This window comes from Saccopteryx leptura, chromosome 9 (assembly GCF_036850995.1).
Source record: "Saccopteryx leptura isolate mSacLep1 chromosome 9, mSacLep1_pri_phased_curated, whole genome shotgun sequence".
In the NCBI taxonomy this organism is placed as follows: domain Eukaryota; kingdom Metazoa; phylum Chordata; class Mammalia; order Chiroptera; family Emballonuridae; genus Saccopteryx; species Saccopteryx leptura.
This window is the reverse complement of record NC_089511.1, coordinates 86077106-86105011: the sequence shown is the minus strand read 5'-3', so window position 1 is coordinate 86105011 and position 27906 is coordinate 86077106. Positions and strand designations below refer to the sequence as shown.

The 27906-nt window shown below is 48.2% G+C and overlaps 3 protein-coding genes across 8 annotated transcripts in view; 2 read left to right on the top strand and 1 right to left on the bottom strand.

The window, feature by feature from the left end:
* The window catches only part of RGR (retinal G protein coupled receptor), a 59717-nt gene that overhangs the window by 13530 nt on the left and 18281 nt on the right, over positions 1-27906 (bottom strand). The window lies entirely within an intron of this gene.
* LRIT1 (leucine rich repeat, Ig-like and transmembrane domains 1) lies at positions 907-11434 on the top strand. Its single transcript, XM_066349356.1, is given in 5 exon segments — positions 907-1057; positions 1059-1141; positions 4872-5338; positions 8365-8670; positions 9877-11434. Coding segments are annotated over 5 exon segments (1869 nt in total). The 5' UTR covers positions 907-1018; the 3' UTR covers positions 10851-11434.
* Positions 15525-26080, top strand: LRIT2 (leucine rich repeat, Ig-like and transmembrane domains 2). 3 transcript variants are annotated; one of them, XM_066350277.1, is made up of 4 exons: positions 15525-15571; positions 16406-16517; positions 18654-19435; positions 22624-26080. In XM_066350277.1, exons 2-4 carry the CDS (start codon positions 16456-16458, stop codon positions 23379-23381), a joined length of 1602 nt encoding a protein of 533 aa, XP_066206374.1. In that variant the 5' UTR covers positions 15525-15571; positions 16406-16455; the 3' UTR covers positions 23382-26080. The 3 variants fall into 3 exon arrangements, with proteins under 3 accessions (XP_066206374.1, XP_066206375.1, XP_066206373.1); XM_066350278.1 differs by lacking the exons at positions 15525-15571; positions 16406-16517 and adding an exon at positions 18220-18355 and having other exon boundaries at positions 22813-26080; XM_066350276.1 differs by lacking the exons at positions 15525-15571; positions 16406-16517 and adding an exon at positions 18220-18355.

Here is a 27906-nt window from a genome sequence, read left to right as displayed (position 1 = left end):
CATAAAAACTGAAAGTGCCTTTTCCAAAAACACTGAGATCCTGCTGTGGGACCCTTCCCAGTGTGATGACTTTAGGAGGGGGCATCATCGCTGCTCTCCCACGGAGACCTCCGCCTTTGGCATCGGTGGTAATGGCCGGAAGGCTTAGCCCGGATGGCGGTGTTCTGAGTCTGGTTGTCCACGGGGTGTTTGGGTAGGCTGGGAGGGTCCACGAGACCATGGCAGACCCTTCTGAGTTCTCCAAAGTATCTGAATATCCCCAACTCCTCTATGAACAGGTACTGTAAGTGCCAACAAAACTTACTACTGAGAGCTTCCATTTTCACAGGCTGTCGAGGTCCGGAAAACATGGGTTGTTAATTTTTACACACACCCTGAGTAAAGTAACGTTAGCTCCCTTTGACAGATGAAGACACAGAGGTCAAGAGGAATCTGTGATTTATCAAAGGTCACAGCCTGTAAATGAAAGAGCTGGATTAGAACATAGGCAGCGTTGCCCTGGGGCTTGGGCTCTTTCTAATGCCTTCACTACCTTTTCACTATAAAACAGTATCACAAAAAAGAATTTCCAATGGCCCTTACCAGAGGCCAGGGTCTGTCTTTATCTCTTCTAAGCCCAGGTACCCCGCTGGGTCCATACTGTCCACAGTCAGGCTGGCCCAGAGTGGCTTTGCACGTGAGCAGCTCAGCCAGACGGTCCAGCAGCTGCTTCCTCCTGGGTGGCTGCCCACCGGCCCCACCTTGCCAAACCCTGGCCTCTCTGGGCCTGCGGCTTTGCTGCAGAAGGGTGTCCCCTACCCCCACTCTCAGGACTGGGTGATTCCAGGAAGCAATAAGCCTCTGAGTGCTCTGACCAAGCTCCCTTCCCTAATCCCCAGCCTGTCCATGTTTATCTGATGGCTCTGGGTGGGGGTGTGAGGGCTGAGGAGCCAGTGGGCAGCTGCTGGGCTTGCTGGGCAGGCAGGACAGAGGATTCCAGGGACAAGCCCCTGCCTAGGCTACAGAGGAGCCAGGAGCCATGAGGGTGGCATTGGGCATGCTCTGGCTCCTGGCCCTCGGGGGGGCCCCCCCAGGCCCGCAGCTCTTGCCCCTCTCAGTGCAGCTGCAGCCTCTACCTCCTGGGCGATGGCAGCAAGGCCAGGTATGGCACCAAGTGTGTGGGTGAGTAGCCCAGCCTCACTGCTCTACCAGCTAGGCTGGGTTGGGAAGACAGGGTGCAAGGCTCCTAGAGTGTGACCAGGTAAGGCCTCCGTGTCCTTGGCCCTCGAGGCCCTAGGCTCTTATGGGGCTGGTCTGCACTGAATTACTGCCTAGTCAGCAGGGCATGGCTCTGCCCAGGAGGTACCAGGTACCGTCACACTTGGGGGTGGGGGTGCAGCACAGGTGTGCCCACCCCAGGAAATGCTTCCTGAATCCTCCTGGAGGATCCTGGTGGACAGGAACCTCCTTACGAGCCCAGGAAGTCTCCCCCTTAGCTCTTTTCCTTTCTTTCCTCCCTTCCTTCTTTCCTTCCTCCCTCCCTTCCTCCCTCCCTCCCTCCCTCCCTCCCTCCCTCCCTCCCTCCCTCCCTCCCTCCCTTCCTTCCTTTCTTCCTCCCTCCCTCCCTCTCTCCCTCCCTCTCTCTCTCCCTCTCTCCCTCCCTCCCTCCCTCCTCCCTTCTTTTCTTGCCATCCTTCTCCCTCTATCCCCCAGCCTCTTCTTCCCCAGGTCTCTCCCCTGCTCTTGCCTCACCTCCCAGCAGTACTCATTCACATCCCAGGTATTCCTTACCATCCCACCCAGGATGGACGACCTGCTTCTCATTCTCTCCCCCTTGGGGTCTCCTCTGGCAAAGCCCGCAGGAGCCTCAGCCTTGGCCCTGTTCCCGGGGCTCTCTGGAAGGCCAGGACTGCCTGCTCCTTAGCAGACAAGCACCCCTCCCTCCTCAGCCTCTCCTTGACTTTCTTTATCTGCTCTGAGCTCTCAGAGCACCTCCACCTTCTCCTCCTCCTACACGGGTGCTCCCAGGCCGCTGAGGCTTCTGGACCCTTGCCCCTCCCCCCACGGCTCATTCTCTTCCTCTTCAGGTGCCTTTAAACCAGGGGTCTCAAACTCGCGGCCCACAGGCCGCATGCAGCCCGCCGAACAATTTTGTGCGGCCCGCAGACTAATCCACGAAGTTCAAAATATTTTGGATAAAATTAAGTAAGCCTAGGGGCCTACTTGTATTTTTCATTTCTCTAGCATCCTAGCTAGATATTAGCTTAGTTAACAGCAGTTGTGATGCGAACTACAGTTTCTGGTCGTTTTGTGACACTGAGTAAACTGCATGTACGATTGTGCTTATTGTACTGATTTTTTTTTGTTTTCAACTGCAGTGAGAAAAGTGTTGCATAACAGTTGCCTTTTGTAGACCTAGTGCGGCCGAAGGGCTGTGATCTTGCTCTGCGGCCCACATGCTGAGTTGAGTTTGAGACCCCTGCTTTAAACCATCTTTCCTCCTATGCCTTCAGTGTATCCTTTAAGGACCGTCGCATTACCCATCTTGTTCAAGGATTTCAGCCCTGGCTCAGGGCCTTTCCTACCATCTTTCCAACCTTCTGGAATGTCATCCTCCCTTTCTCCCTTGTCTTAGCTGGGCAATGGGGAGCCACTGAGAGTTTATGATCAGGGCAGCAATGCTATCAGTGTTGACTGTGTCAGTGATCCTGGTGATGGGTGCTGAGCTGACTGGGTATGAGTGGAGGCGAGAAGAGAGAGAAACCCTGAGAAAGGGTACCCCATGTGGTCTGAAGAACAGGCAGAGCTCCATTTTTGGCCCAAATCTCTGATGCTCCAACTCATTTGGATCATCAGAGGTAAGGATCCTCTCCCAAGGGAAGCCGGGCTGTGCTCTGAGCAGGCCAGGACATAGCCCGTGGCCAAGGACAGTATGACCAGGTGAGGAAGAGCCTCCCCGACACCCACAGAGAGCACAGGGCTGAGTCATGCACAGCAGTGGCGACCTGGTACTTGAACCAGGGCTCCTGTTCCACTTCCAGAATTACTCTCACCAGTGATGCTGTCATGGGCAGGGACTGGGGGAGGACTTCTGGTAAAGGGTTGAAAATGAAGTCCCAAGGGCAGTCCTCAGGGCCCCTACTGTCAGACAGTGGCCTTCCTTCCTCTGAAGCTACAGCTCTTCTCATCAGTCAACCTGCCTAATGTTCCTGTAGCTGATGTCCACCTGCCTATGTGCGTAGAGGGTCCTCTGAGGGGAAAGAGGCCATGAAAATCTGTAGAGGGCCTGAGGTCCCGAGTGGCCACAAGTATATATTGTGTAATCAGATGCCTTCCTTAGTCTCATCTCTACCCAGGATCTCTCAGAGGCCCCAGCCCGTACGTCTGAGCAGCCTGGGTGACCTGCCCACACTCCACACTCCTGTAACCAGGGCAGAGCTGTGTTCCTGTGGGTACTGGGGTTCCCAGGGGGGCAGTCTGGGCACCTGCATACCTGTGTCACTGTTCTTTATGCTCAGTGTGCACCAGCAGGACTTGGGCTGTCGGCCTGTGTGGGACTCTTCTCTTGGTTACTTGGATCCCTCCTTTGACCGTTTTCTCCCACTTCCAAGACCGGTTTTCCCATCAACTCCTTTCTTCCCATCTACACCCAGACCTTTCTCCTTGTAACACCCAAACCTCTGCCATCCTTGAAGGTATCATTGCCTCCAATGCTCCTTCTTCCTTAGCTATGTTGTACTGCATGGGGACAGGGGCTGCGAGGCTGATATTCTTCTGAATCTTCACAGCACCTGCCACTCAGGAGGGGTTCCATGTATATTTCAAGAATATGAGTTGGTGGAAAGTAACTGTGCCTTTTGTGGACACTGTTGGCAAAACAAAACAAATCAAGCCCAGCCGATTTGGAGTATGTGAGAACAACCTCCCTTGACAAAGCAAGACATGGCTCCTCCTCCTCCTCCTCCTCCTCCTCCTCCTCCTCCTCTTCTTCTTCCTCCTCCTCTTCCTCTTCTTCCTCCTCTCCCTCCTCCTCCTCCTGTCCCTCCTCCTCCTCCTCTTCCTCCTCCTCTTCTTCTTCCTCCTCCTCCTCCTCTTCCTCCTCCTCTCCCTCCTCCTCCTCCTCTTCCTCCTCCTCCTCCTCTTCCTCCTCCTTCTCCTCCTCCTCCTTCGTCTATAACGAAGCGCCACCACATAGGAATAACATTACTCAGTGGGATAAGCAGTTGAAGGAAACCGGCAGTTTGGTGGAGAAACCCCGTTCTGGTAGGCCATCAGTCTGTAGAGGCTATACGGGATAGCTACCTAAGGAGCCCTAAAAAATCTGTGCATGAGCCCATATCGAACTGCACTGAATAGGTATGAAACTGGGAGAGTTTTCCTTTTATTTGGTGCAGATTTCACATTTCTATCATCTTTTGTTGCTTTCCTGTGACCGGTCAAAAGTGCACCATGACTTTACAGACACACTGTATATAATTTAAGTGAAGAAAAGTTAAAATGATCACAAAACTTGAGGTATAATATACACAATTGAACACTTTTAACTCATTTGCATTGGGATAACACTTACAATGATCTGAGGGTTTATGAATATTGTTCATTCCTAGCACACTGCAACTGGTAGGGGCTGTAATGCGACATCACAGTTTAAGCTTGAGGTCCTTCAGGCAGTGACAGAGACCAAGGGGGCCTTCTGGGACCCAGTGACAGGCTCTGAAAGCAAGCCACCCTGCCCCACCCCCAAGAGAAAATAGGATGTTGCTTGCTCCTGTCCACCTCGAGTGCCTCCCACAGCCTGGAGCCCGGGGTGTTGCCAGCAGACCTTCTGCAGGAAGGTCGGACCTCCGACCCGACTGGACCCTTGCTCAAATATGCCCCATTTCTGTGACCAGGACGGTGGTGTGCAATGACCCCGACATGACCCTGCCCCCAGCGTCTGTCCCAGCAGACACCTCCAGACTGCGCCTAGAGCGGACAGCCATTCGCAGGGTGCCCGGGGAAGCCTTCCGGCCGCTGGGCCGCCTGGAGCAGCTGTGGCTGCCCTACAACGCCCTCAGCGAGCTCAGCGCCCTGATGCTGCGAGGCCTGCGCCGGCTCCGCGAGCTGCGCCTGCCCGGGAACCGCCTGGCCGCCTTCCCCTGGCCGGCGCTCAGGGACACCCCCAAGCTGCGGCTGCTGGACCTGCAGGCCAACCGCCTTTCCGCCGTGCCGCCGGAGGCCGCGCGCTTCCTGGGCAACCTCACCTTCCTCGATCTCTCCAGCAACCAGCTGATGAAGCTCCCGCAGGAACTCCTGGCCACCTGGGCTCACCTGCGGGCCAGGCCCGTCTTTCTGGACCACCACGCCAGGCTGGTCCTAGGTAAGAGATGGCATCCTTTTCTTGGAACCACCTGGGGGTCTTGTGCAGGATAGCAAACCTCTCTGAGTTTCGATTCTTTCCCTGGGAAGTAGAACTCACCTGTGCTGGGTTAGAGTGAAGATGGAGCGAGAAGCGCTGTGGCAAGGTGAGGAGCTCAAGTGCTGAGCCTGTTGAGGTCCTAGTCCAGCTCTGTCCCCTCCCAGCGGTGTGCCCTCTGAGCCTTGGTTCCCTTTTGAGAAAAGAGAATGATAAAAAGAGCTATCTCAAAAAGGTTAACCTTGCCTGACTGCTGGTGACACAGTGGGAAGAAGGTTGACCTGGGACACTGAGGTCCCAGCTTCCAAACTTCGAGGTCACCGGCTTGTGCACGGGATCATCAACATGATCCCATGGTCACTGGCTTGAGCCCAACGTTGCTGGCTTGAGCAAGAGGTCACTGGCTCAGCTGGAGCCCCCAGGTCAAGGCACGTATGAGAAGTAATCAATGGACAACTAAAATGCCACAACGACAAGTTGATGCTTCTCATCTCTCTCCCTTCCTCTCTCTCTCTCAAAATAAAATAAAATATAATATAAAATAAAATAAAACAAATATAGAGGAGAGGCTCCTGGCTCAGATGGGGCCCAGCACTGGGGCCTGGGGAATCTTAGAATGGTTCAGGGCAGCTTCTGCCCTGAAGCCTGAAAGTCTCTCAAGGAGGGACTCTTGGGAGCCTCACCATCTGGAAGCGGGTCAGAGAACAGTGAGCCCCACTCCAGCTCACTCCTCCCTACAGAACTCACCTGATAAAGTTCATGGTTGAGGGAAGTACTTAATATGGAAAACCACTGTTGTTTATCCGAAAATCAAGTTTAACTGAGTGTCCTTTATATATATAAAGGAACTCTGTTCCAACAACCATGTCAGGTAGCCAGGGTAAGGAGTGTCAACCTAGTGATAACTAGGGACAAAGGACCTAAGTCATGCAGGCAAGAGACAGCCCCCCAAGATTCAGTTTCCCAAAGCAGAATTGAATGGGCTACACCAGCTGACTCCTCTCTTGCTCTGATTCTGTCCTGTTCCGAACAAATCAGTGGCTTAACAGGTGGACCAGATACTCTTTTTTGGCCATAGCACCTGCCTGGCTCAGAGGGTGACAGGTGGGGACACAACTCATTCTGGAAAATTAATTTTAATTTTAATGACACAATTCATACAAGAATATATGTAAACATTTAAAATGTTTCAGAGAAGGCTAAAGACCCTTATGTCCCCTCTTCCAATTCCAGTTTCTTTTCCCATCCTAAAATGTACCCACCCACTATTATGTTTATTTGCATGTTTCCTATCCTCTACAGTGCCTCTTATACACATAGGTATACATATAAATGTGCTCAGAGAAATTTTATCTACGTATTTTGCATACAAATTTATCATATTGCATATATCAACCAGCCCCAGTTTTTTCACCCAGTTGTGCATCTTGAGATTGTTGTTAGTTACTACAAGTGGATCAACTTCATGTTTTTAAACTAGTGCATAATATTTCATAGTATAGGTACACTATGGTTTATTTAGCTGTTTCCTCTTTAGTGAACCTTTAGGTTGTTTTCATTACTTTGTTAACACTTGTGATGCCACAGAGAATGTTCTGCACACTGCAGCCTAGTATGTGCAGACAAATGCTTCTCTAGGATAGGAACTGGGAGCTGGAATGGCTGACTCACAGATGTGCACGTTACATATTTTAATATCAATCTGATAGTCTCTAAAGTGGCTGGGCCAATTCTTGTCCCCCACAAGTTGTGTGTGAGATCACCCACGTGTGTGTCTATGCTACAAGTTTATGTGAGTGCCTATGGATGTGTGGATACTGTGCTGGGGCTGGGGATACAGTAATGAGCAGAATTAAGGAAAACCTATTTGCTCATGAAGCTAACAATTAAAAGAGTCACAATGTTTAAATTTCAGCAGTCTGACAGGCGAATGTTTCATGGTTCTTTAGCTTTGCCTTTTGCATTCATTGGGGACTCTGTGGTGACAGGTGAAAGCTAGGTAGCTCACCACCTGAGCCAGGCAGTGATAAATCTTGGGATTCAGGTGTATCATTACTGCATTTAACCAGTGACATGGTACGTAGCCACCAGTTGGATGAGGAATGGGGTGGTAGAAGGAGCTGACACCCTCCTGCTTCTGCTCAAAAGTACCTGAGAGTCATGAATATACAGCAGACCTGAATGCAGCCTTTTCAACTCTCATATTCCACCTTTCAAATAAGCCAAAGATATGTATGTCAGTGCACAAGATGCCACTGAGTATTAGATACACTATATTAAATTTAATGACAGTTTGGGGGGATGAAAAGGACATCACACTAAATGCATTTTTTTTGTATCTCAGAGGTGCAAACATATAAGAAGGATTGGGAATGCATGATACCCCTCTGTCTGTTAAAGGCTTTTTGGCAGGGTGGGTGCAGTGACCTGATTTTAGCTCCATAAAGATGGTCAATTTTAAAGTAAAGAGCACAAGGAGATGACATGTGGTTTGGTTTCCTGGTATCCTCTCTCCTCTCCTTTTGAGCCTGTGTCAAAGGCACCATGGCTCAGAACAGCCACCCTCGTTGCTGGGGTATATGCTGAAAGTGTCACTTATATCAGGAGTATAAGTGTCAAGTGGCGTTTGTAAGCAGTTTTAAAAATGGGTTTTGGCATATTGAAATTATTGCAGAAATACTCACTGGCCAGTAGCCATAAAGGGTCAGTCTAAAAATGAGGTTAATTTTGTTGGTATGTGGTATGGCCTATCTAGGGCTTAATATGATTTTTCTTTGTTTATGCTATGGCAACCTTGAGAGGGAAGTGGTGTGATCATTCGAGGTGAAGAACCAGGCTTAAGGTTGCATAGCTAGGGAGGCAAGGAGCTGAACTTGGAGGCCAGTAATGCTGACTCTGAGCTCTGGACCTGCCTTGTCCTCCCTGAGGGGGAAGGGGAAGGGGCCTGGGAATCTGAATAGCTAGGTGACTGTGGTTTCTCCTCCCTGTAGGGCTGCAGGACAACCCCTGGGTGTGTGACTGCCAACTCTATGACCTGGTCCATTTCCTGGAAGGCTGGGCCCCAAACCTGGCCTTCATAGAGGCCAGGCTGAGGTGCGCCAGCCCACGCAGCCTGGCCGGAGTGGCCTTCAGCCAGCTGGAACTGAGGAAGTGCCAGAGTCCGGAGCTCCGTCCAGGGGTGACCAGCATCAGGTCTCCTCTGGGCAGTGCAGTACTGCTACGTTGTGGGGCCACTGGGGTCCCTGGGCCCGAGATGAGCTGGAGGAGGGCCAGTGGGTACCCACTCAATGGCACAGGTGGGTGAGCTGCGGTGATTGCCCTGTTGAGATCCCAGAGTGGGCAGAGTCCGGTTTGCCAAGGAGTGGGAGGCGGGCTAAGCAGGGCTGTTGATTACCATTCTGTCTGAGTGGGGCTAGGCAAGCTCCAGCCAGAGTTAGGGCATGGGCACAGTGGCTTCACTGAGGGCTCTCAGCCTGTCCTATCATATTCTACCAGCCACTCTACCAGGGACTCAGGGCCCACCCTGAGGGGAACAAAGTGCTGACTTTTGGTAGAAGGTACTCTTCTAATGTATGTAGCATTTATAGTAAGTCCCCAGTTGTAAATATTAAGCCAGTATCACTAGGAGGAACTAACGAGCTACCATTTATGGAGCTCTTCATTTGTTAATGACATATGTATATAATGTCATTGAACTTTAAAGACCAACCTCAATATCCTTCTTATATTTATATATAAGTAAACTGAGGTTTTGAGAGACTAAATGCTTGGCCTATGTGACCCAGTTCCTACAGGAGGACCTGGGAGTCTATGCAGTCTAGTCCACTGCACAATGTGTGTTTTCCTTGCCATGTAGACAGAGGTGGTTCCACTCTGGCACTAGGTGGGGGATGGGAGTGGGCTTGCGGGAGCCAGAGCTCAACTGCGTGCAGAAATAGGGCTGAGGAGGAGTAGTTTCTTAGCACCTGACCAGAAAAACTCGCGTTCTTCCCAGCCTTTTTGTCTCCTTCAACTAGGTTGGCAAGCATTGCTCTAGAACTATAGTTTTGAAGTCAATTTATAAACAAAAGTATACAAGGATTTCCCTACATCAAACAGAAAGATGAAGATGCTCTGATTGAATTGACCATGAGGCTGGACAGGGCACTTCCAGATGGGTCTCTGCCTCGTGCTGACCCCAACCCACCTTACCCCCAAAGCCCCTTACTGCCGCCCCTGAGGGGTCAGCTCTGCATAACTCCAGGGCCCTGAAAAACACAGAACATCTCAGATTCAGAAGGCAGATCATTCTTAGGCTCTGACAGCCTGGGTCTCCCCAAACTTAAGCCTTATGATCTTAATCTCGTAGGCTAGACTAAGAAAAGTTGAATGAGTCCCAGTGTTTTCTTGGAATGACAGGGTCCTTAGTAGAATGTGCACAGTCTAGGGGCGGTGAATTTAGCCCCGGAAGGAAGTGTGGGGTTGATGGTCTATTCATTCTCACACACACCTTTTTCCCACAGTGCACCAGGAAGTTTCCAGTGATGGCACCAGCTGGACTCTACTGGGCCTGCCTGCTGTGTCCCATCTTGACTCTGGGGACTATATCTGCCAGGCCAAGAACTTCCTGGGAGCCTCAGAGACTCTTATGTCCCTTGTTGTCACTGAGCCCCAGACTTCCACAGAACACAATGGGAGATCCGAGGCACCGTGGGCAAGGACAAACGCGGGGGCAAAAGCTGCTGCATACAACAAGCTGGTGGCCAGGCATGTCCCCCACATCCCTGATCCTGCTGTCCTGGCCACGGGCCCCCCGGTGCCCAACATGCAGGAGGGGCTGATGCTGCAGCACCCCCAGATGGGTGTCCCAGGAGAACGCTCGGACGGGTGGGTGGGAGCCCAGGAAGCCCGAATGGTGAGGTCTCTCAAGGTGGTGGGGGACACTTACCAGAGTGTGACCTTGGTTTGGAAGACTTCCCAGGCTGGGAACACAACCGCCTTCAGTGTCCTCTACACGGTCTTTGGGCAGCGAGACATGCGGCGGGTGTTGGTGCAGCCCAGGAAGACGAGGGTCACCATCCACGGGCTGGTGCCCAAGACCAAGTATGTGGCATGTGTCTGTGTGCAGGGCCAGGTGCCCCGGAAAGAACAGTGTGTCATCTTCTCCACCAATGAGGTGGTGGACGCCGAAGCCACTCAGCGGCTCATCAACGTTGTGGTGATCAGTGTGGCTGCCGTCATTGCCCTGCCCCTCACGCTGCTGGTTTGCTGCGGGGCCCTCCACAGGCGCTGCCGCAAGTGCCGCTCCGGGGGCTCTGCTGAGGCCACGGGTGCTTATGTCAACCTAGAAAGGCTGGGCCACAGTGAGGATGGCTCGGAGGAGCTGTCCCGGAACAGCCTCAGCGAAGCCGACAGGCTCCTCTCAGCCCGTTCCAGCCTGGACTCCCAGCTCTTGGGGGCCAGGGCAGGCAGACGGGTCAATGAGTACTTATGCTGAGGACCTGCAATCCCCAGGCACACAGATGCCCGTGCACCTGCTCCACCTCCTGCTCCCACACGCTGAGTCTGACACCCAAGTCATGCTCACCCACACTTACCCACTGGGGTACCTGCTTGCTCATCCATGTTCTTACCACAGTGACAACAGCTAACACTTATTAAACACTTACTATGGGCCAGGAAGTGTTCTACATGTGTTATGTGTATTAACTCATTTAATTCTTTTAATAATCTTTTGCAGCACACCACATACTTCTCCCCATTTTCCTGGAGAAGAAACAGGGGTGTTAAGTAACTTGCCTGTATCCGTCAGTTTGTGCTGCATAACAAAATCTCTATGGTATAGAGCAGGGGTAGTCAACCATTTTATACCTACTGCCCACTTTTGTATCTCTGTTAGTAGTAAAATTTTCTAACTGCCCACCAGTTCCACAGTAATGGTGATTTATAAAGTAGGGAAGTAACTTTACTTTATAAAATTTATAAAGCAGAGTTACAGCAAGTTAAAGCATATAATAATTGCTTACCAAGTATTTTGTCAGATTTTCACTAAGTTTGGCAGAATAAATCTTTATAAAACAACTTACTATAGTTAAATCTATCTTTTTATTTATACTTTGGTTGCTCCACTACCGCCCACCATGAAAGCTGGAACGCCCACTAGTGGGCGGTAGGGAACAACCAGGTTGACTACCACTGGTATAGAGCAACAAGCATTTATTTTTACACAACCAACAGGTCCATGTGTTGGCTGAGGTGGCTCAGCTCTGTGTGTCTTATTTGGGGCCCAGGATGAGAGTCAGTGCCTACCAAAGTAAGCTATTTTCATGGAGAGGTCAGAGGAACTAGCAAAAATATGTGATGCCTCTCAAACACCTGACTTAGAACTGGCGCTCTGCTATTTCCGGCAACACCATGGCCAAACCCAAGGTTAAAAGGGCTTAGAAGGACGGTTCTCCCCTGCAGGTGATGGTGGGCAGGAACTGTTTCACTGAGCAGTGATCTAATCTACTATATTGCCCACAACTACACAGCCAGGAAGTGGCAGCTCTGGAAGTTGGACCAGGTGATCAGTTCCCGGTTGAGAGCCCTTACCACACTCGTACACTGTGGCTTGATCACATGTATGCTCACTCATAGCCACATACACGGCCTCTTTGTGCAACGGCCACTTCTGTACAGTCGCACACAGACACACACAGACACAGCACGCCCTCACTATGCACACTCACTGATTACAGTATTTTCCCCCCACAGGGTGCCATTCTTCCCAGAGATAATAATTTGATTTTCAATAAATTCTAGAGGTTTGGATGATGCCCAAGAGACTGCTTCTCATTTACTCCAAGGGACCAGAGAGACCCTCTGTGGTGCATGGCAAAGTATGCCCAGTGCTGTCTAGCACACAGCTCAGGTCTATCCCCAGGGAGCAGTCTTTGTGATTCTTATTGAACCTTGCCTCTGTTCCTGAGGGTGTCTCAAAGTCTTCCCAGTTACTCAATGAGCCATGTACAAGGAGGATTCCATTCAGTTTGCTTAGAGCCAGGAACCCCCTGGGATGTCTCTGAGTGTAGAGTGGCAACATGTTCTTGCAGAAGGGCCCATGTGCTATCTTGTCTGCAGGACTGAGCTCTATGGAGAAGCATCCAGGGTATTTGGTGCCAAAACCTTTAGGTAACAACTGAAATATTTTGGGACAGCAAATGATCCAAGGAAACTATTTGGCTAGTGTCACCTAAGAGACTCCATATCGTGTTGAACACTTGCTAGATATAAGCCAGCGTGATGCAATGATTTCTAAAGTGACTGTGTTCCCTCTTGCATTTTCAAAAGACCTTATAACATATGACCTTGAAATATATTGTCCTGTTTTCTCTCATTTGACCTTCACAATAACCCAGTATAGAGGCTGGGTTACTTGATTTTACAAACTAAAAGCTGAAGCGTAGAGAGAGGAACAATTTATAGAAGGTTATAGTGATAGATTTTCTTGGAAGATCCAAGTCTGTGACAGTCTTCTGGCTGGGCTAAGGGTCCATATTCAGGGTTTATTGCTGCAATGAGATACACAGCAGGTTCACTGCAGAAATGGATTTTGTGTCACTGAAACCTGGGATCAGAACCACGAGAGCAGCACTGCACGTGAGCACAGAGTTTCCATACGTGGATACTGTTTGCCTATCGCCTGGAATTTGAAAGCAATAACTTGTTAGTATGTTAATATTTATCCACTATTTGTGTGTGTGTGTGTGTGTGTGTGTGTGTGAGAGAGAGAGAGAGAGAGAGAGAGAGAGAGAGAGAGAGAGAGAGAGAGGATGCAAACTTTCCAATGATTCATTGAGACCTACCTTGGTGGGCTGGATAATATAACCCCCAGATGGTTGGCCTCCTAATACCCATGCCATCATTTTTCCTTTGTGTATTCTGTCTTTAGTTTGCTTGTATAGAGAAAAATGGAGCTGGATTATGCTCATAAAAATTCAAGATCATTGGAAGAAACAAATTCCTGTTGTAAAATAAAATGATGTCTTGTTTATATATTAGTCTTTCAGCATATGAGTCTGGTTAGTATGAGTCAGTCCCTGAAAGCCTAATGTTACCTTAGAGTATGGGGCAAAGAATTTCTGGTCGCCCAATGCTGAAGACCTGCTTACACTTGGTGACCTGATGACATGCTGCCTTTGGAAGTCTTATTTGGAAGGTGGCTGGTATCGTGGCCTCGCCATCATGTCCTTCCTGACTGCTACATGGTTGTATTCCTCATTACACAGAGCTACTACTTATCTGTAATTGCATATCTAGTTACTGAGTATAAAAATGGCAGGTAACAGACATTATATCGTAGGAAGTAGATGCAGGCTATGAAAACTAGACTATCAATTAAGGAAGTCAGAGAAAAGTGTGTTTCAAGTACTAGAGCTGGAAATTTTTATTTTAACTGTCATATAAGCTAGCAGAGACAAAAATCAATTTACAAGTACTTGAGTGTATTTTATTTGATTACAAGGGAATTTTTAGTCAGGAAAGGTTTCACTTATGTTGTGCTAACAATTCCCAAATTGCAGTGGCTTAACATAGAAAAATTTATTTTTAAGATTTTACTTATTGTTTTTAGAGAGAGGATGGGGCGGGGGTGGAGTGAGAAGAAGTATCAACTTAGAATTGCTTCACTTTAGTTGTTCATCAATTGCTTGTCATATGTGCCTTGACCGGCCGGGCAAGCCCAGGGTTTCAAACTGGTGACCTCAGCATTTCAGGTCAACGCTTTATCCACTGTGCCACCACAAGTCTGGCAAAATTTATTTTTGATCTCACAGAGTCTACATGAGTCAATGGGAAATGTGGATGAAGGGGGGGCTCTGCTTTACTTATTCACTCAGGGACCCAGGCTGAGGAAGATGCCACCACATGGAATGTCAACAGTTGCTGCAACAAGAAAAAAGAGAAGCTGAAGAACCATGTAGGGTTTATGAAACATTATTTCCTCCAGTTGGGAAACTAAGGGAACATCTCAGACATGACTGGCAGCAGATGGAAGAGTGAGAGAAGAGCACCAGCTTGAGAAAGAGGAAGGGCAGCGTGTCTGCTTTTCGACAGGTTGCCTAGTTCCCTATCGGAGCCATCCCAAAGCTCTGCCAATGGATTAGATAAGAAACTCTGATTACTATACTATTAAGACAAGCCAGTTGATCATGGCATATGACCTTTTTAATATACTGCTGGATTCGGTTTGTTAGTATTTTGCTGAGGATTTTAGCATCTATGTTCATCAGGGATATTGGCCTATAATTTTCTTTCTTTGTAGTGCTTTTATCTGGTTTTGGAATTAGGATAATGCTGGCCCCTAAAGTGAGCTTGGGAGTCTTCCCTCCAAAAGGAACCCTCGTGCACTGTCGGTGGGAAAGCAAATTGGTACAGCTACAGTGGAAAACAGTATGGATTTTCCTTATGACCTAGCAGTTCTTCTGTGAATATACCCAAAGAAAACCAAAACACTAATTTGAAAGAATATATATGCATCCCTATATTCATTGCAGTGTTATTTACAATAGCCAAGATCTGGAAGCAACCCAAGTGCCATTAGTAGATGAATAGATAAAAAAGCTGTGGTACATTTACACAGTGAAACACTACTCAGCTGTAAAAAAATAAAGGAAATCTTACCTTTTGCAACAGCATGGATGGACCTGGAGATTATTGTGCTAAGTGAAATAAATCAGTCAGAGAAAGACAAGTACTGTATGATTTCACTTATATATGGAATCTCATGAACTAAATAGAAAAACAAACAAACAAAAAGACAAGCCAGAGAGCTGCCACCCAGAAGCTATTTATACCTAATTACTTCATAAACACAGAGTAAGTTCTCTCCTATGACTGTCTCTGCCACTCCAAGAGCCCAATTCCTAAAAGTGTCCTGCAGGAAGAGAGATGGGGTGGAATATACTCAGACCCCTTCCCTTTGTTGTTAAATCTCTTGAGTTGAGGGACACCGCTTAACCACTAGTTCTTTAAGAAAAATGATATAACCCAAGCAATTTTAATTGTCCTAGTCTCCTGCCTTAACTGACAGCACAGCTGCTCTCCGTGCCCACATGCCACACACAGAACCCAGAGGATGAGAGGGTCCGGAGAGGAGAAGGAGCAGAGTGGGGGTGCTGTGTGTTTCCAGGACGACCCGCTGGCGGGCGTTCCCAAGCTTTCATCAGACACTGGCAGGTTGGGTTGGGCTAGATTCATTTGAAAAAGCTAATATGGGCTGTATGGAGAAGATATTGTGCGGGGTGGAGTGTCTTTTAGGTCCTTATAATTTGGGGTGTGAACAGAATTCACTAATGGTTTGTGATACCCATGGATTAGAACCCATTTTTTCCATAAAGCAAACCTGGAAAAATCTTGGCCAACTGGGCAGGGGACTCCAGAATAAGAATCACCCATCAGCGTTGCTCCCATCAGGCCGAACTGGCTGAGCCTTTGTGCCCTCACCACCTCAGTCCCTGCGTGTGGGCTGCATTAGGAAGGGGATGGCCTATTGCAGACAGTCCTTACAGGTCAGCATCGACTGGTTCCTTGACAGGGGTCTAGGGAGAAGATCTCCATGTCTACCACAAGCTGTGTGCCCCTAGCACTCTCCTTGTTTTGATTTTTATCTTGAAAAGAACTGCAGAGATCTAGGCAGATTGTGGAGTTAGACTGTCTGAAAACTCCAACAAATATATCTGGCTTGTCTGGAAAGCCTGAAGTTTAATCAGCTTAGATGTGACCCACTTCTCCTCTCACTGGGTAGCTACTAAGAGGCTTTTCTTCCCTGAGGCCTTTTGCAGGGAATAATGTGTGTCATGAGTCTCAGGCAAACCCATGGAATTTCAATATTCATCAGGAAGTACCCCAAATAATAAGGAAGTAGACTTTGTTGCTCTTCAAGAGTCTGTTGGTGTAGGAAGTGAATTAAAATTTATTGAACACTTACTGTAGGTTAGGTATTTTGTTTTACATAATCTCAAAATTACCTAAAAGCACGATGAAGTCTGTATTAATGTCCTCACTTTGCAGAGGAGAGTTTGATGCTCATAGAAGAGAAATGACGTTCTAAAGATGTCAAGATGAGGGAGCACAAACGAGAGAGAAGACTCATGGAACAGGGTTTAAAACAGTTTTGCTCCTGGTAAGTGCGTAACTTTGAGCAGATGACCAATAACAATTTGTTGACTGAATGATGAGTAGCAGAGCAAGTATCCAAAAATCACATCCATGTCACTTTAAAAAGTAGGCCTTTCTTTTCTTTTTTTTTTTTATAAATAAATTTTTATTTTAATGGGGTGACATCAATAAATCAGGGTACATACATTCAAAGAAAACATTTCCAGGTTATCTTGTCATTTAGTTCTGTTGCATACCCATCACCCGAAGAGAGATCGTCCTTCACCACCCTCCATCCAGTTCTCTCTGTACCCCCTCCCCCTCCCCCTTTCCCTCCTTCCTTCCCCCCACCCCCCGTAACCACCACACTCCTGTCCATGCCTCTTAGTCTCGTTTTTATGTCCCACCAATGTATGGAATCCTGCAGTTCCTGTTTTTTTCTGATTCGCTTATTTCACCCCGCACAATGCTACCAAGACTCCACCATTCTGCTGTAAGTGATCCGATGTCATCATTTCTCCTGGATGAATAGTATACCATGATGTATATGTGCCCCATCTTCTTCATCCAGTCCTCTATTTTTTTTTACAGTGATTAAAAGCCTTTAAGCAAACTCTTGGCCAATACAGCAAGAATCCATAAAAGAGTAGTGTCCTTAACATGTTCACCAAGTCCAAGTTGGCCCCATCACCATGCCAAATCCCTGAAAAATGCAACCCAACCACAGTTCAGTCTGTTAGGAGCTGTCACAGGGAGCAGGAGTCCAGGAAAGTTCCACACAGGAAAAGTCCACATGGCACTGGAATTGTTGTCACCATTCTATACTTTGCAGCTCATGTCCAAGTCCCAATGACCGCTGCTTCTAGCTGGTAATGATTCAGGTAGACTGGAAAAAGCCATTTGCAGCATGCGTGGATATGGAGCTTCTGTTCTCCTCTGCCTGGAGAGTTGAGACCAGGTTGCTTTTCCCTGGAGCTCTGTGACTGTGGCATGGTAAAGAGAACCTTGGGATACACTAAGCTGGGTGGCAAAGGTAAATTCATAATACAAGTTAGGCCTTTCTTTTTTTATCATGGGAAATAAACAGCATTCAGGAAAAGCTATGAAATCCAAGAATAAAAAAGTGCTTGCTTAATCAGAAAACACAGTCTCGTGGTTTACCTTCCGCACCGTAATGATTCTCTGACCCCAATCGTCTAAGTGGCAGAGGCAGCTGTCTTCATGCAGTAGAGGCATGACTGTGCCACATGAGGGGTTGGGGAGAGAACCATTCAGAGAGGCGTGGTCACAGGATGAATCATCACTCATCATCTGCACTCGCTCTTAGAGCATGGTGGGAAATTCTAGGTTTCAGGAGCCAGTTGTGGTTGATGAAGTATTAGATGAGTTTCAACCAAGTCACCTGAACCACATCACCCAGAATAGCATTACTGCTGGTGTCTCAGACCTTTTAGCAAGAAATGGAGGGAAGACAGTATCAGAACCGAATTAGACACCAGGCTTAGCGTTTGCTTTCTGAACTCCAGAACGAGAAAGAGGGTGACTTTTCTGACCTTAGTTGAGAGACATGGCTCCCTCACCATGGGCTCTTACTGAGCTTGTGATCTGGGCCACAACAGCCGCAGAGTGTCCAGGGCCTTTTCCGCTGCTGCGCTGACTTAACATCACCGTGGATTACCAATAATAAGATTTGTCACTCAGAAGCTGGGACTATCCTATTCAAAATTCCCAAAGGAGTTTCTCACAGAGGACTATGGCTTCAGTTTCTCACTATTTCCTGCTATTTCTGGTCTTTCTGGCTTCACCTGCAGCTCATCCATCCTGCCTGCCAGGATGCACTTGCTCAGAGGAGAGTTTTGGCAGGTGCGCTGTACTGGCAAGGTGCCAGAGGGATGTAGGGGTTGGGCTTTCTTTGGGGATGATTTGGAGGGAGTAGGCCTAGAATGTGCAGGGAATCAGAAATCTCTCTATGAGACTCATTCTAGCTGGTACTAAACTTTGGTGAACTGTAAACTTTTACCAAAACAAGTCTAACTCTTTTATTTCAAGGGAATAATATTTTTCTTCTAATTCATAAGTCTAATGCCAGTATAAGCCTGATGCCACCCCACTTCCCAGTTTCCTGGTATGCATTGTAAAGTCTTTCTGGTTTCCTCCACAGGACTCTGCAGTGCATGTCTGTCTCTTTGGGAAAGCTCTCAGGGAACCTTCCTGAAGAGTTCAAGCAAGTGAGAATTGAACATTCCTCCTTATCTGAACTTCCCCGAGAGTCTTTCGTCAACATGAGCACCTTAGAATACCTATGGCTCAATTTTGACAATGTCACTGTGATCCACCCAGGAGCCCTGGTGCCCCTGTCGGAACTGAAGGAGCTGAGGCTGGAGGGGAACAAGCTCCATTCAGTGCCATGGATGGCGTTCCGCGCCACCCCTCTCCTGAGGGTCTTGGATCTCAAACACAACAAGATCGATGTACTCCCTGAGCTGGCTCTTCAGTTCTTGGTTAATCTGACCTACCTTGACCTATCTTTCAATAGGCTTACAGTTGTATCCAAGATTGTCTTTTTGAACTGGCCGGCCTACCAGAAACGCCAGCAGCCTGGCCCTGGGCCCAGGATGCTCTCTAGCCTAGTGCTGTCACTGCACAGCAACCCCTGGCTGTGTGACTGCCGCCTGCGGGGACTGGTCCAGTTTGTAAAGTCCATCGGCCTCCCAGTTATCCTGGTGAACCCCTACCTGGTGTGCCGAGGCCCTCTCTCCAAGGCGGGGCAGTTTTTTCATGAGACTGAACTCAGTGCTTGCGTGAGGCCTCAGATCTCAACCCCCAATGCCAATGTCACTATCAAGGTGGGACAGAACGTAACCCTGCGATGCCTGGCACAGGGTAGCCCTGCACCAACCATTACATGGACATATGCCCTGAGCATGTGGAGGGAATTCAATGGTAAGCCATACGCACCTTCTTAATGTGTCCTGGACAACAGGAAGTCTATAGCAACTCTAATGTCAACAGAGAGGTCCTAAACTGGGTGTAGGTGAGACTGGGATAGGCCTGACGATACACACCACAACAAGGTAGTGCTCCACTATCTGCATCTTTTTAAATGGTTGCATACAGATCTCTATTTTATATATACGTAAATATATATATTGGAGTTGACTTAACATATTGTATAAATATTAGAGAATTATATGAACAAATATATAAAACACTATGCTGTGTATTTTTAAATCATAGAAATTTCTGACTAGGACCAGTGCTAGAGAGATTACCCATTACTTATTTCTTAAACTTGCCTGAGCAGACTCACCTGGGATGCTTGTTTGAAATAAGATTTCCAGGCCCTGGCCGGTTGGCTCAGTAGTAGAGCGTTGGCCTGGCGGCGGAAGTCCCAGGTTCGATTCCGGCCAGGGCACACAAGAGAGGCACCCATCTGTTTTTCCACCCCTCCCCCTCTCCTTCCTCTCTGTCTCTCTCTTCCCCTCCTGCAGCCGAGGCTCCATTGGAGCAAAAGATGGCCCGGGCGCTGGGGATGGCTCCATGGCCTCTACCCCAGGTGCTAGAGTGGCTCTGGTGGCAACAGAGCGACGCCCCGATGGGCAGAGCATCGCCCCCTGGTGGGCGTGCTGGGTGGATCCTGGTAGGGCACATGCGGGAGTCTGTCTGACTGCCTCCCCACTTCCAGCTTCAAAAAAAAAAGAAATAAGATTTCCACTACTAGCCCTGGCCAGTTGGCTCAGTGGTAGAGCGTCGGCCTGGCGTGCAGGAGTCCCAGGTTCGATTCCCAGCCAGGGCACACAGGAGAAGCACCCATCTGCTTCTCCACCCCTCCCCCTCTCCTTCCTCTCTGTCTCTCTCTTCCCCTCCCGCAGCCAAGGCTCCACTGGAGCAAAGTTTGCCCGGGCGCTGAGGATGGCTCTGTGGCCTCTGCCTCAGGTGCTAGAATGGCTCTGATTGCGGCAGAGCGACACCCCAAGATGGGCAGAGCATCACCTCCTGGTGGGCATGCCGGGTGGATCCTGGTCGGCCGCATGCAGGAGTCTGTCTGACTGCCTCCCTGTTTCCAGCTTCGAAAAAATACCAAAAAAAAAAAAAAGATTTCCAGAACCCTGGCCTGGAGATTTGAATTAAGTCCAGGGGAAGGCCTGAGAATATGTATTTTAATAAGTCTTCCCCCCTCCCCCACCTCTTATCCTCCCCCCACTTTCCAGCTAATTCTTAATATCAGGCAAATCTGAGAAGTCCTAGATACTGACTGAATTTTATACTTCCCACCACTTTGTTGACCAGACTTAGCGATTTGAAGTGGTAATACTAGGGCTCAGGCAGAGGTGAGTCCATGGGCCCCACAACTGGGGTTCCAACCTGCCTCTCATTTCCTGGGACTCTGCTTGCTCTGCTTCTATACTTCAGCTAGAATCACCTTTAATGACCCCCTGGGGGTGGAGGCACATCAGGAAGTCAGGATGGCCTCCCAAGGAGTATCTTGAAGTTGTTTAGAAGACAACTATTGATAGAAACATCAGAGCAAAGCTTGAAAAACACAATCAAGTCACCCAGATATTTGTATACATGCTGACAAACCTCTAAATATTTAAAAGTACCAAATTAACTAAAATTTTGACATTTTTCTATTATTTTGATCATATTTTACTGGCCTGAGGTTAAACACCAACAAAAGAAAAAATGTAAGATTTATTATGGTAGCCTCTTTGAGAACAGTGAAATGCATCCAGATGTTACCTTTTGTGGTGCTCTGTAATCATCCTCTTGGTACCATGTTCTATCTATTCTCTCAGTAATAATAACAGCTAACACTTACAGAGCACTTACTATCAACTTTATGGGTGAGTTCTATTATCATTCTTTTTTTTTTTTTTTTTTACAGAGACAGAAAGAGTCAGAGAGAGGGATAGATAGGGACAGACAGGAATGGAGAGAGATGAGAAGCATCAATCATCAGTTTTTCGTTAGTTGTTCATTGATTGCTTTCTCATATGTGCCTTGACCGTGGGGCTACAGCAGACTGAGAAACCCCTTGCTCAAGCCAGCAGTCTTGGGTCAAAGCTGGTGAGCTTTTGCTCAAACCAGATAAGCCCGCCCTCAAGCTGGCGACCTCGGGGTCTCAAACCTGGGTCCTCTGCATCCCAGTCCGATGCTCTATCCACTGCACCACCGCCTGGTCAGGCCATTTTTTTCTTTTTTTTTTTGTATTTTTCTGAAGCTGGAAACGGGGAGAGACAGTCAGACAGACTCCCGCATGCGCCCGACCGGGATCCACCCAGCAGGCCCACCAGGGGCCACGCTCTGCCCACCAGGGGGCGATGCTCTGCCCCTTCGGGGCGTCGCTCTGTCGTGACCAGAGCCACTCTAGCACCTGGGGCAGAGGCCAAGAAGCCATCCCCAGCGCCCGGGCCATCTTTGCTCCAATGGAGCCTTGGCTGCGGGAGGGGAAGAGAGAGACAGAGAGGAAGGAGAGGGGGGTGGAGAAGCAAATGGGCGCTTCTCCTGTGTGCCCTGGCCGGGAATCGAACCCGGGTCCCCCGCACGCCAGGCCGACGCTCTACCACTGAACCAACCGGCCAGGGCGCCTTTTTTTTTTTTTTTTTTTTTTTTTTTTTTTAATGAGAAAATTGAGGCCAAGAGAATCCAAACGATTTGTTCAAAACCATATACCTAGTAAGGGTTATAACCCAAACATTTGGTTTCAGGGTCTAAATCACTCGACATCTTGGGGGTAAGACGGCACTTTCTGAGGCTCACAACATTGCACCGTCACACAGTTGTGACAGATCACCTGGAAACCATGGTGTTAGCTTCGCAAGGCTCAGGTATTTTGTGGGAGTGGCCAGTGCAGTTGAAAAATTTCACAGACAGAAGAACAAAGTTTTATATCAATTGCTGCCTCTGAACCATACTCATTATGGGCAAATCACTTAATCACTTACTCCAACCCTCAACTTCCCATGTGTAAAAATTGGGCGCTTACCTTACAGGATTGTTTAGAGGCAAACACCTGCTTAATAATGGTAACTGCCACCTCTTAACAACAAAAAGTGGCACTGCTGGACACTCCAGGTGTCTATTTCTCTGAGAGAAATGCACAGCTGTCTTGCTCTCTCTCCACCCAGTGTTGACCTCATCCACCACAGAAGAGGCTGCTCTGTCGGAGCTGGTCATACCTGCTGCCCACTTAATAGACAGGGGCAACTACACCTGTGTGGCTTCCAACTCCATTGGCAGGAGCACCATTGTCATCGCCCTCCACATCCAGTCTGTCCCGGTCCTGCCTGCATCCCATTCTCTGTCCTTCCACTCAGGGGGCAATGCCTATTTTGACCTGCGAGTCGTCAGGCAGACAGTGCGTGGGATCCTGCTGGAGTGGATGTCGGTGGCCGACGTCTCTGAGGAGAAGTGGTTCACCCTCTATGTTGCGTCAGATGTAGCCCTCAGGAGGGAGGTGGTCCACATTGGCCCCGGAATCAACACATACACTGTAGATGACCTCCTACCGGGCACCAAATACAAGGCATGTCTCAGCCTGGGGGGCCAGCCGCCACACCAGGGCCAGTGTGTGGTCTTTGTGACGGGCAGAGACCACGGTGGGCTAGATGAGCGGGCGCACCTCCTGCACATCACGGTGGTCCTGTGCGTGGTGCTGCTCGCAGTGCCTGTGGGCGCCTATGTCTGGGCAGTCCAGGCCCCCTGCCGCTGCAGGGAGTGGGGCCTGCTCTGCTGTCCTTGTCATGGAAAAGGCCCCAGGTGTCCCCATGCAGCCCCACAGCACCAGGACGACCCCTACAGAGACCATGTAGCTGTTTGTGAGGATAGCCTGGGACACAGAGCCACTGAGGAGCCCGAGGAGAAAGGACAGGGCGGTAGTGGCTGACAGGCCTGGGCGGGGGCGTGGAGGGTGTGCCTCCAGCCCTTACGCCGAGCCTCCCTGGCAGCTCAGCTTGGCCTCATCCACTTATTCAAGTATTTATCAAGCACCTACTATGTTCCTGGCGCTGAACTTGACACATTTTTATGAAGCTGATGCCAAAGGAGCTTTGTCCTGTCCAACTAATCATTTTATTGTATTCAATGTCTGGAAATTAATAAATGTTACTCTTTCCATGTACATAGCCCTATAACATTGACATGTTTACATGTAACATTCACATGTAACATTTCACATGTGCTATCCTCTTAGAGAAAGATAGACTTCTACCCCTTTCCATAGGTGAAGAAACTGAAGCCCAGAGAATTACAATGACTTGCTCAACATCACCCCTTCAGCAGGTGATAAAGGCAGCACTCAAAAGAGGTCTAATTCTACTGGTTCCTCTAAATGTCTGCTTTGCAGTACTCTTGTGTCTCCTATTGTTCAGAAAGTGTTATTCTCCTTCTTAATGGCAAACTCCCAGTGAGACCGTGTAAGTCTGATGTTTCAAAAAGCTGTCCTTAGAGTGGAAAGAGCCTGGTGGGTGAAGTGCATCTCTGATTGTGGCTGTCTGTGTCCCCATGAGCAGTCCTTAGTGCTCCTGATAGCCTGGTGCCACCAGCACTGAGTAACAGTTCTGGCTTCAACCCCGGGCCCAGGCTCCAGTGAGTGTTGGAAAGCAGTTGCAAGAACCATACCCAGAAGAAAAGAATCTATAAAAGTCACATGACTCTTTCTTTCTTTTTGCAAAGAGTAAGCTACACAGTCTGGATTCTCACCTTGTTCCATGAAATTGCAAGCTTTAGGTTTCTTTTTTCAGCCCTGTGTCCCTAACTGACATCTCAGTGCTGAGCATGACACATTTCTGTTATACAAACAATGATAGAATCACTTCCTCTAGTGAATGTTTCCTACGAAATCCCAGAGAGATGCCCATTTCCACTTATCTGGAGTCATGTGCCATGGAGGGGGCCCCACAAACTACGGAGACAGCTCTCCTTCCCTCTGGGAATCCTGGTTTCTGAAGGCTAGGATTTAAACCCACATCTGTCTCCCCATGGCTTCTCCCCTGCCCACAGGGAAATCTCCTGGGACATTCCACAAATATTTTCTCCCTCTTTCTCACCTTCCTTAGCAACCCCTTCTCACCCCTCTAGCCCTTCCTCAAGCATCACACCCCCCACTTAGCCTTCCTTGATTTCACACGTCCAATAAAATGAAATCTTGAATCGAGCAGGATGTGCAGTGTTTCATTGGTTGCGAGCCCTCTGGGGCAGAAGGCCACCTTTCTTGCTGTAGCTACTGGGCTCATCCACCACCTGGACTGTGTTGAAAATCAATGTCAGTTGAAACAAATTTTAAAAAATTGAAGATTGCTGTCATATTCAGACTAATTTTCCCCTCATTTCTTTAAGTTCTCCTCATTTATTTTCTTCTGAGCATTAGAAGAAAAAAACCACCTTTTATTTATTTATTTTAGAAGTTTAATTTAATGGGGTGACATTGATCAATAAGAATACATAGGTTTCAGCCTTGACTAGCTGGCTCAGCAGATAGAATGCTGGCCAGCGTGTGGACATTCCAGGTTTGATCCCTGGTCAGGGCACACAGGAGAAGTGACCATCTGCTTCTCTCCCCATCCCTCTCCCCCTTCTCTCCCTCTTCCCCTCTTGCAGCCAGTGGCTCAGTTTGTCCGAGTGGGGCCCCAGGCACTGAGGATAGCTTGGTTGATTCAAGCATCAGCCCCAGATGGGGTTGCCAGGTGAATACCAGTTGGGGCACATGTGGGAGTCTGTCTCACTATCTCCCCTTCTCTCACTTAAAAAAAATATTTTTAATGGAACTGTTTCAGTCCTACCAAAAAGAGAGACTCATTTCTCCCCTTCAGTCAGCTTCAATAACTTTTTAACATTTTTCAGTCTTATTTCTAGTCCTTGCCCTCAACTTAAAATAAAAAAACTGTAGTATTTAAAGACATATGAAGCTTCACAGATACCTGCTTTTTAGTTTTATGTATAACAGATAAAAATTTTAAAAAACAATGCCATTATCACACCTAAGAACATATATGTTAAAGTATATGTACCTACATATAGTTATATATGTACAAACAACACATCCATAAATGTATGTAATACAGAATTTGTTCCTGCAAAATTTCCCAGGATAAATTTTGAAGAAAAGTGGTCAGAGCAAGGCAAGAACTTGTACTTCTATTGGCCTCTGAGAATCAGAAGCATGTGGATGAGCTGAGGCGTGTTCAGCTGCTACTGTCAACATGGAAATTTAGGGAAGGAACAGGTTTACAGAGGATTTCTGGGAGTCTGGCTCTTTCAGACCCTTAGACTTCCCCCTAAAAAATCCTAAAGATGTACATAATTCAGATTGATTAGGCAATATGACAGTAGGAATAAGAGCATAGACTCTGGAACCCAGTTTCTTGGGCTTAAATGTTGGCTTTGCTTCTTATGTGCTTAGAAACACCAGACAAGTTACTATAGTGTTTTGTGCCTTAATTCCCTCATCTTTAAAATACAGATAATAATGGTACCTCATAGGGTTGTCTGGATGATTATGTGTTTTTACATGTAAAGCGCTCAGAACAATGCCTGTCACATAATAAGCCCTCAGTAAATGTCATCACAATAAATGTCACTACTTACGGTGTCTGTGTCAGTTTGTGTGTGTGTCTGTGTGTTTTGAATGTGACTCAGCATATAAAACTGGGCCATTTGGAACATTAAATCTTATTAGCATCACATATGTGTGTCCACTCATAAATATATATGCAATGACATGATATTTATGTTAATGTTCTTCACATGTTCTATCTAATTAATGTGTAAAGATGCTATAGCTTTAGATTCAGTTGTCATGTTCTTGGCAAGCTTATCTATTCAGAATTTTGACCATGCAATTTTAAGGCAAGTGTCTTTGAATCAGGAGATATTTGTAAGCAGGGTGACTCGCTTTTAGAATGATGCCTGCTAGTCCCAGGCTCCTGCTATTAGCAATCTGAGGGAATAATTTTGTCTTTTTTCTCTTTTCTTTTCCTGGTTTATTAGAGCCTGTATCCCTAACACCCAGAAGAAGGCTTGGCAGAGATGATATACACAGACTCTGTGCTGTTAAAGGAATAGTTGACCAAATTATTGGGAGGACCTTATTCAGCCAGAGAGATGCATTGGCAGTATTTCATAGTGTCATGCAAATGTTCCCTACATCACCAGCCTGTTGCTACAAAATAATGTCACTTTCATTATAGATTACAAATTATAATCACTTAAGCCATCACCACCTCATTCTGGAAACTAGTTCCTTCAAAGCACCACCTCTCTCCAAGTTATTTTTGTGAATCTCCTAAGGGGCCCTACATGTGTCCACATGCCAGTCTGGCAGCTTTCGTCTTCACATGCCTCTTCCCTACTCTCCTTGATCGCCCTCCCATGGCCAGGGCCCTTGAGGACTCTCAGGGAAGCCTCACTGTCTGCCAACAGATGCCAACATCCACATTAGGTGGGCCGACGCTCCTAGGCCTCTCTCCTCTCTCCCCCAGGGACAAAGGGTGGGTTTCAGGCCTAGCAGCAGATGGGAACATCCTGGAGGTGAGGATGTGTGGAGGGAGGGGTCCTCTCCTCCAGGATGTGGTGCTCTAGTATGTGGGCCGCCAGTCATCCTCAACTGCCCTCTTGTACAACTAAGAATAGCAAATATGTCCTGAGCTTGCGTGGGCAGATACAAAGCTGGTGGCAGCTGCCTTCCATAGATTAGCTTGTCATCCTCCTTGCAAGGATTCTTTGTACCAGGTATTGATGAGTCAAGTGAGGCCCAAAGTCACACTGCAGTGGCAGAACCAGGATTCAGACCCAGGGCTGTTGGACTATACAGCACCGTATTATTTCATATAGTGAGAAAGTCTGAGCTCTGCCACATGCATAGTTCTGCCGATCTGAGTCATACCTGCTGACTGTCCATGGGCCTAAAGCTCCATCTTTAGGGTCCAGGAAGTAGTGAGCCTGCCTAGTCTGTCACCCCTGCCTCTCAGCTCCTTTCCTTGAGGCCTAACATTGTGCCAGTTTGTAGTCTAGGCCCTTCTCAGTGGGACTGAGCAAGCAGCCCCTTGGCCTCCACCATTCCTTATAGTGGTGAAATCAGCCTGGCCTCACACAGGCTGGGAGTCTCCTCCAATGCCAAACCCATGTGCTGGACCCCTCTGCTCGGTGATATCAACTAGGCACTCTCCCCATACTTTCCAGTGTACGAGTTGCCTGCATGCCCAGTTTCCAAGGTTGGCTCTGCCTTGGTTCATGTTCTTGGGCTTGTCCTCTCCCAGGGCCTGGAGTTCCCAGCCTAGAGGCCTTCAGACCACTGTCCCAAAGCTAACACTGCTCCTCAGATGTTCGTACCTACACCAGGTCTCCCAGTTCCTGCCCTGGCCGGGCTGGGTTGGGGGTGATTAGTTCTAGCTCCAGATTTCATTCATCCCCAA

What these genes read in the sequence shown, in the direction of transcription:
- LRIT2 (XM_066350276.1), top strand. Translation starts at nt 18,246, where the DNA reads ATGGCTTCAGTTTCTCACTATTTCCTGCTATTTCTGGTCTTTCTGGCT. An exon ending in TCAGAGGAGAGTTTTGGCAG is followed by an intron (nt 18,356 to 18,653) that starts GTGCGCTGTACT and finishes TTTCCTCCACAG; the next exon opens with GACTCTGCAGTGCATGTCTG. An exon ending in CATGTGGAGGGAATTCAATG is followed by an intron (nt 19,436 to 22,623) that starts GTAAGCCATACG and finishes CTCTCCACCCAG; the next exon opens with TGTTGACCTCATCCACCACA.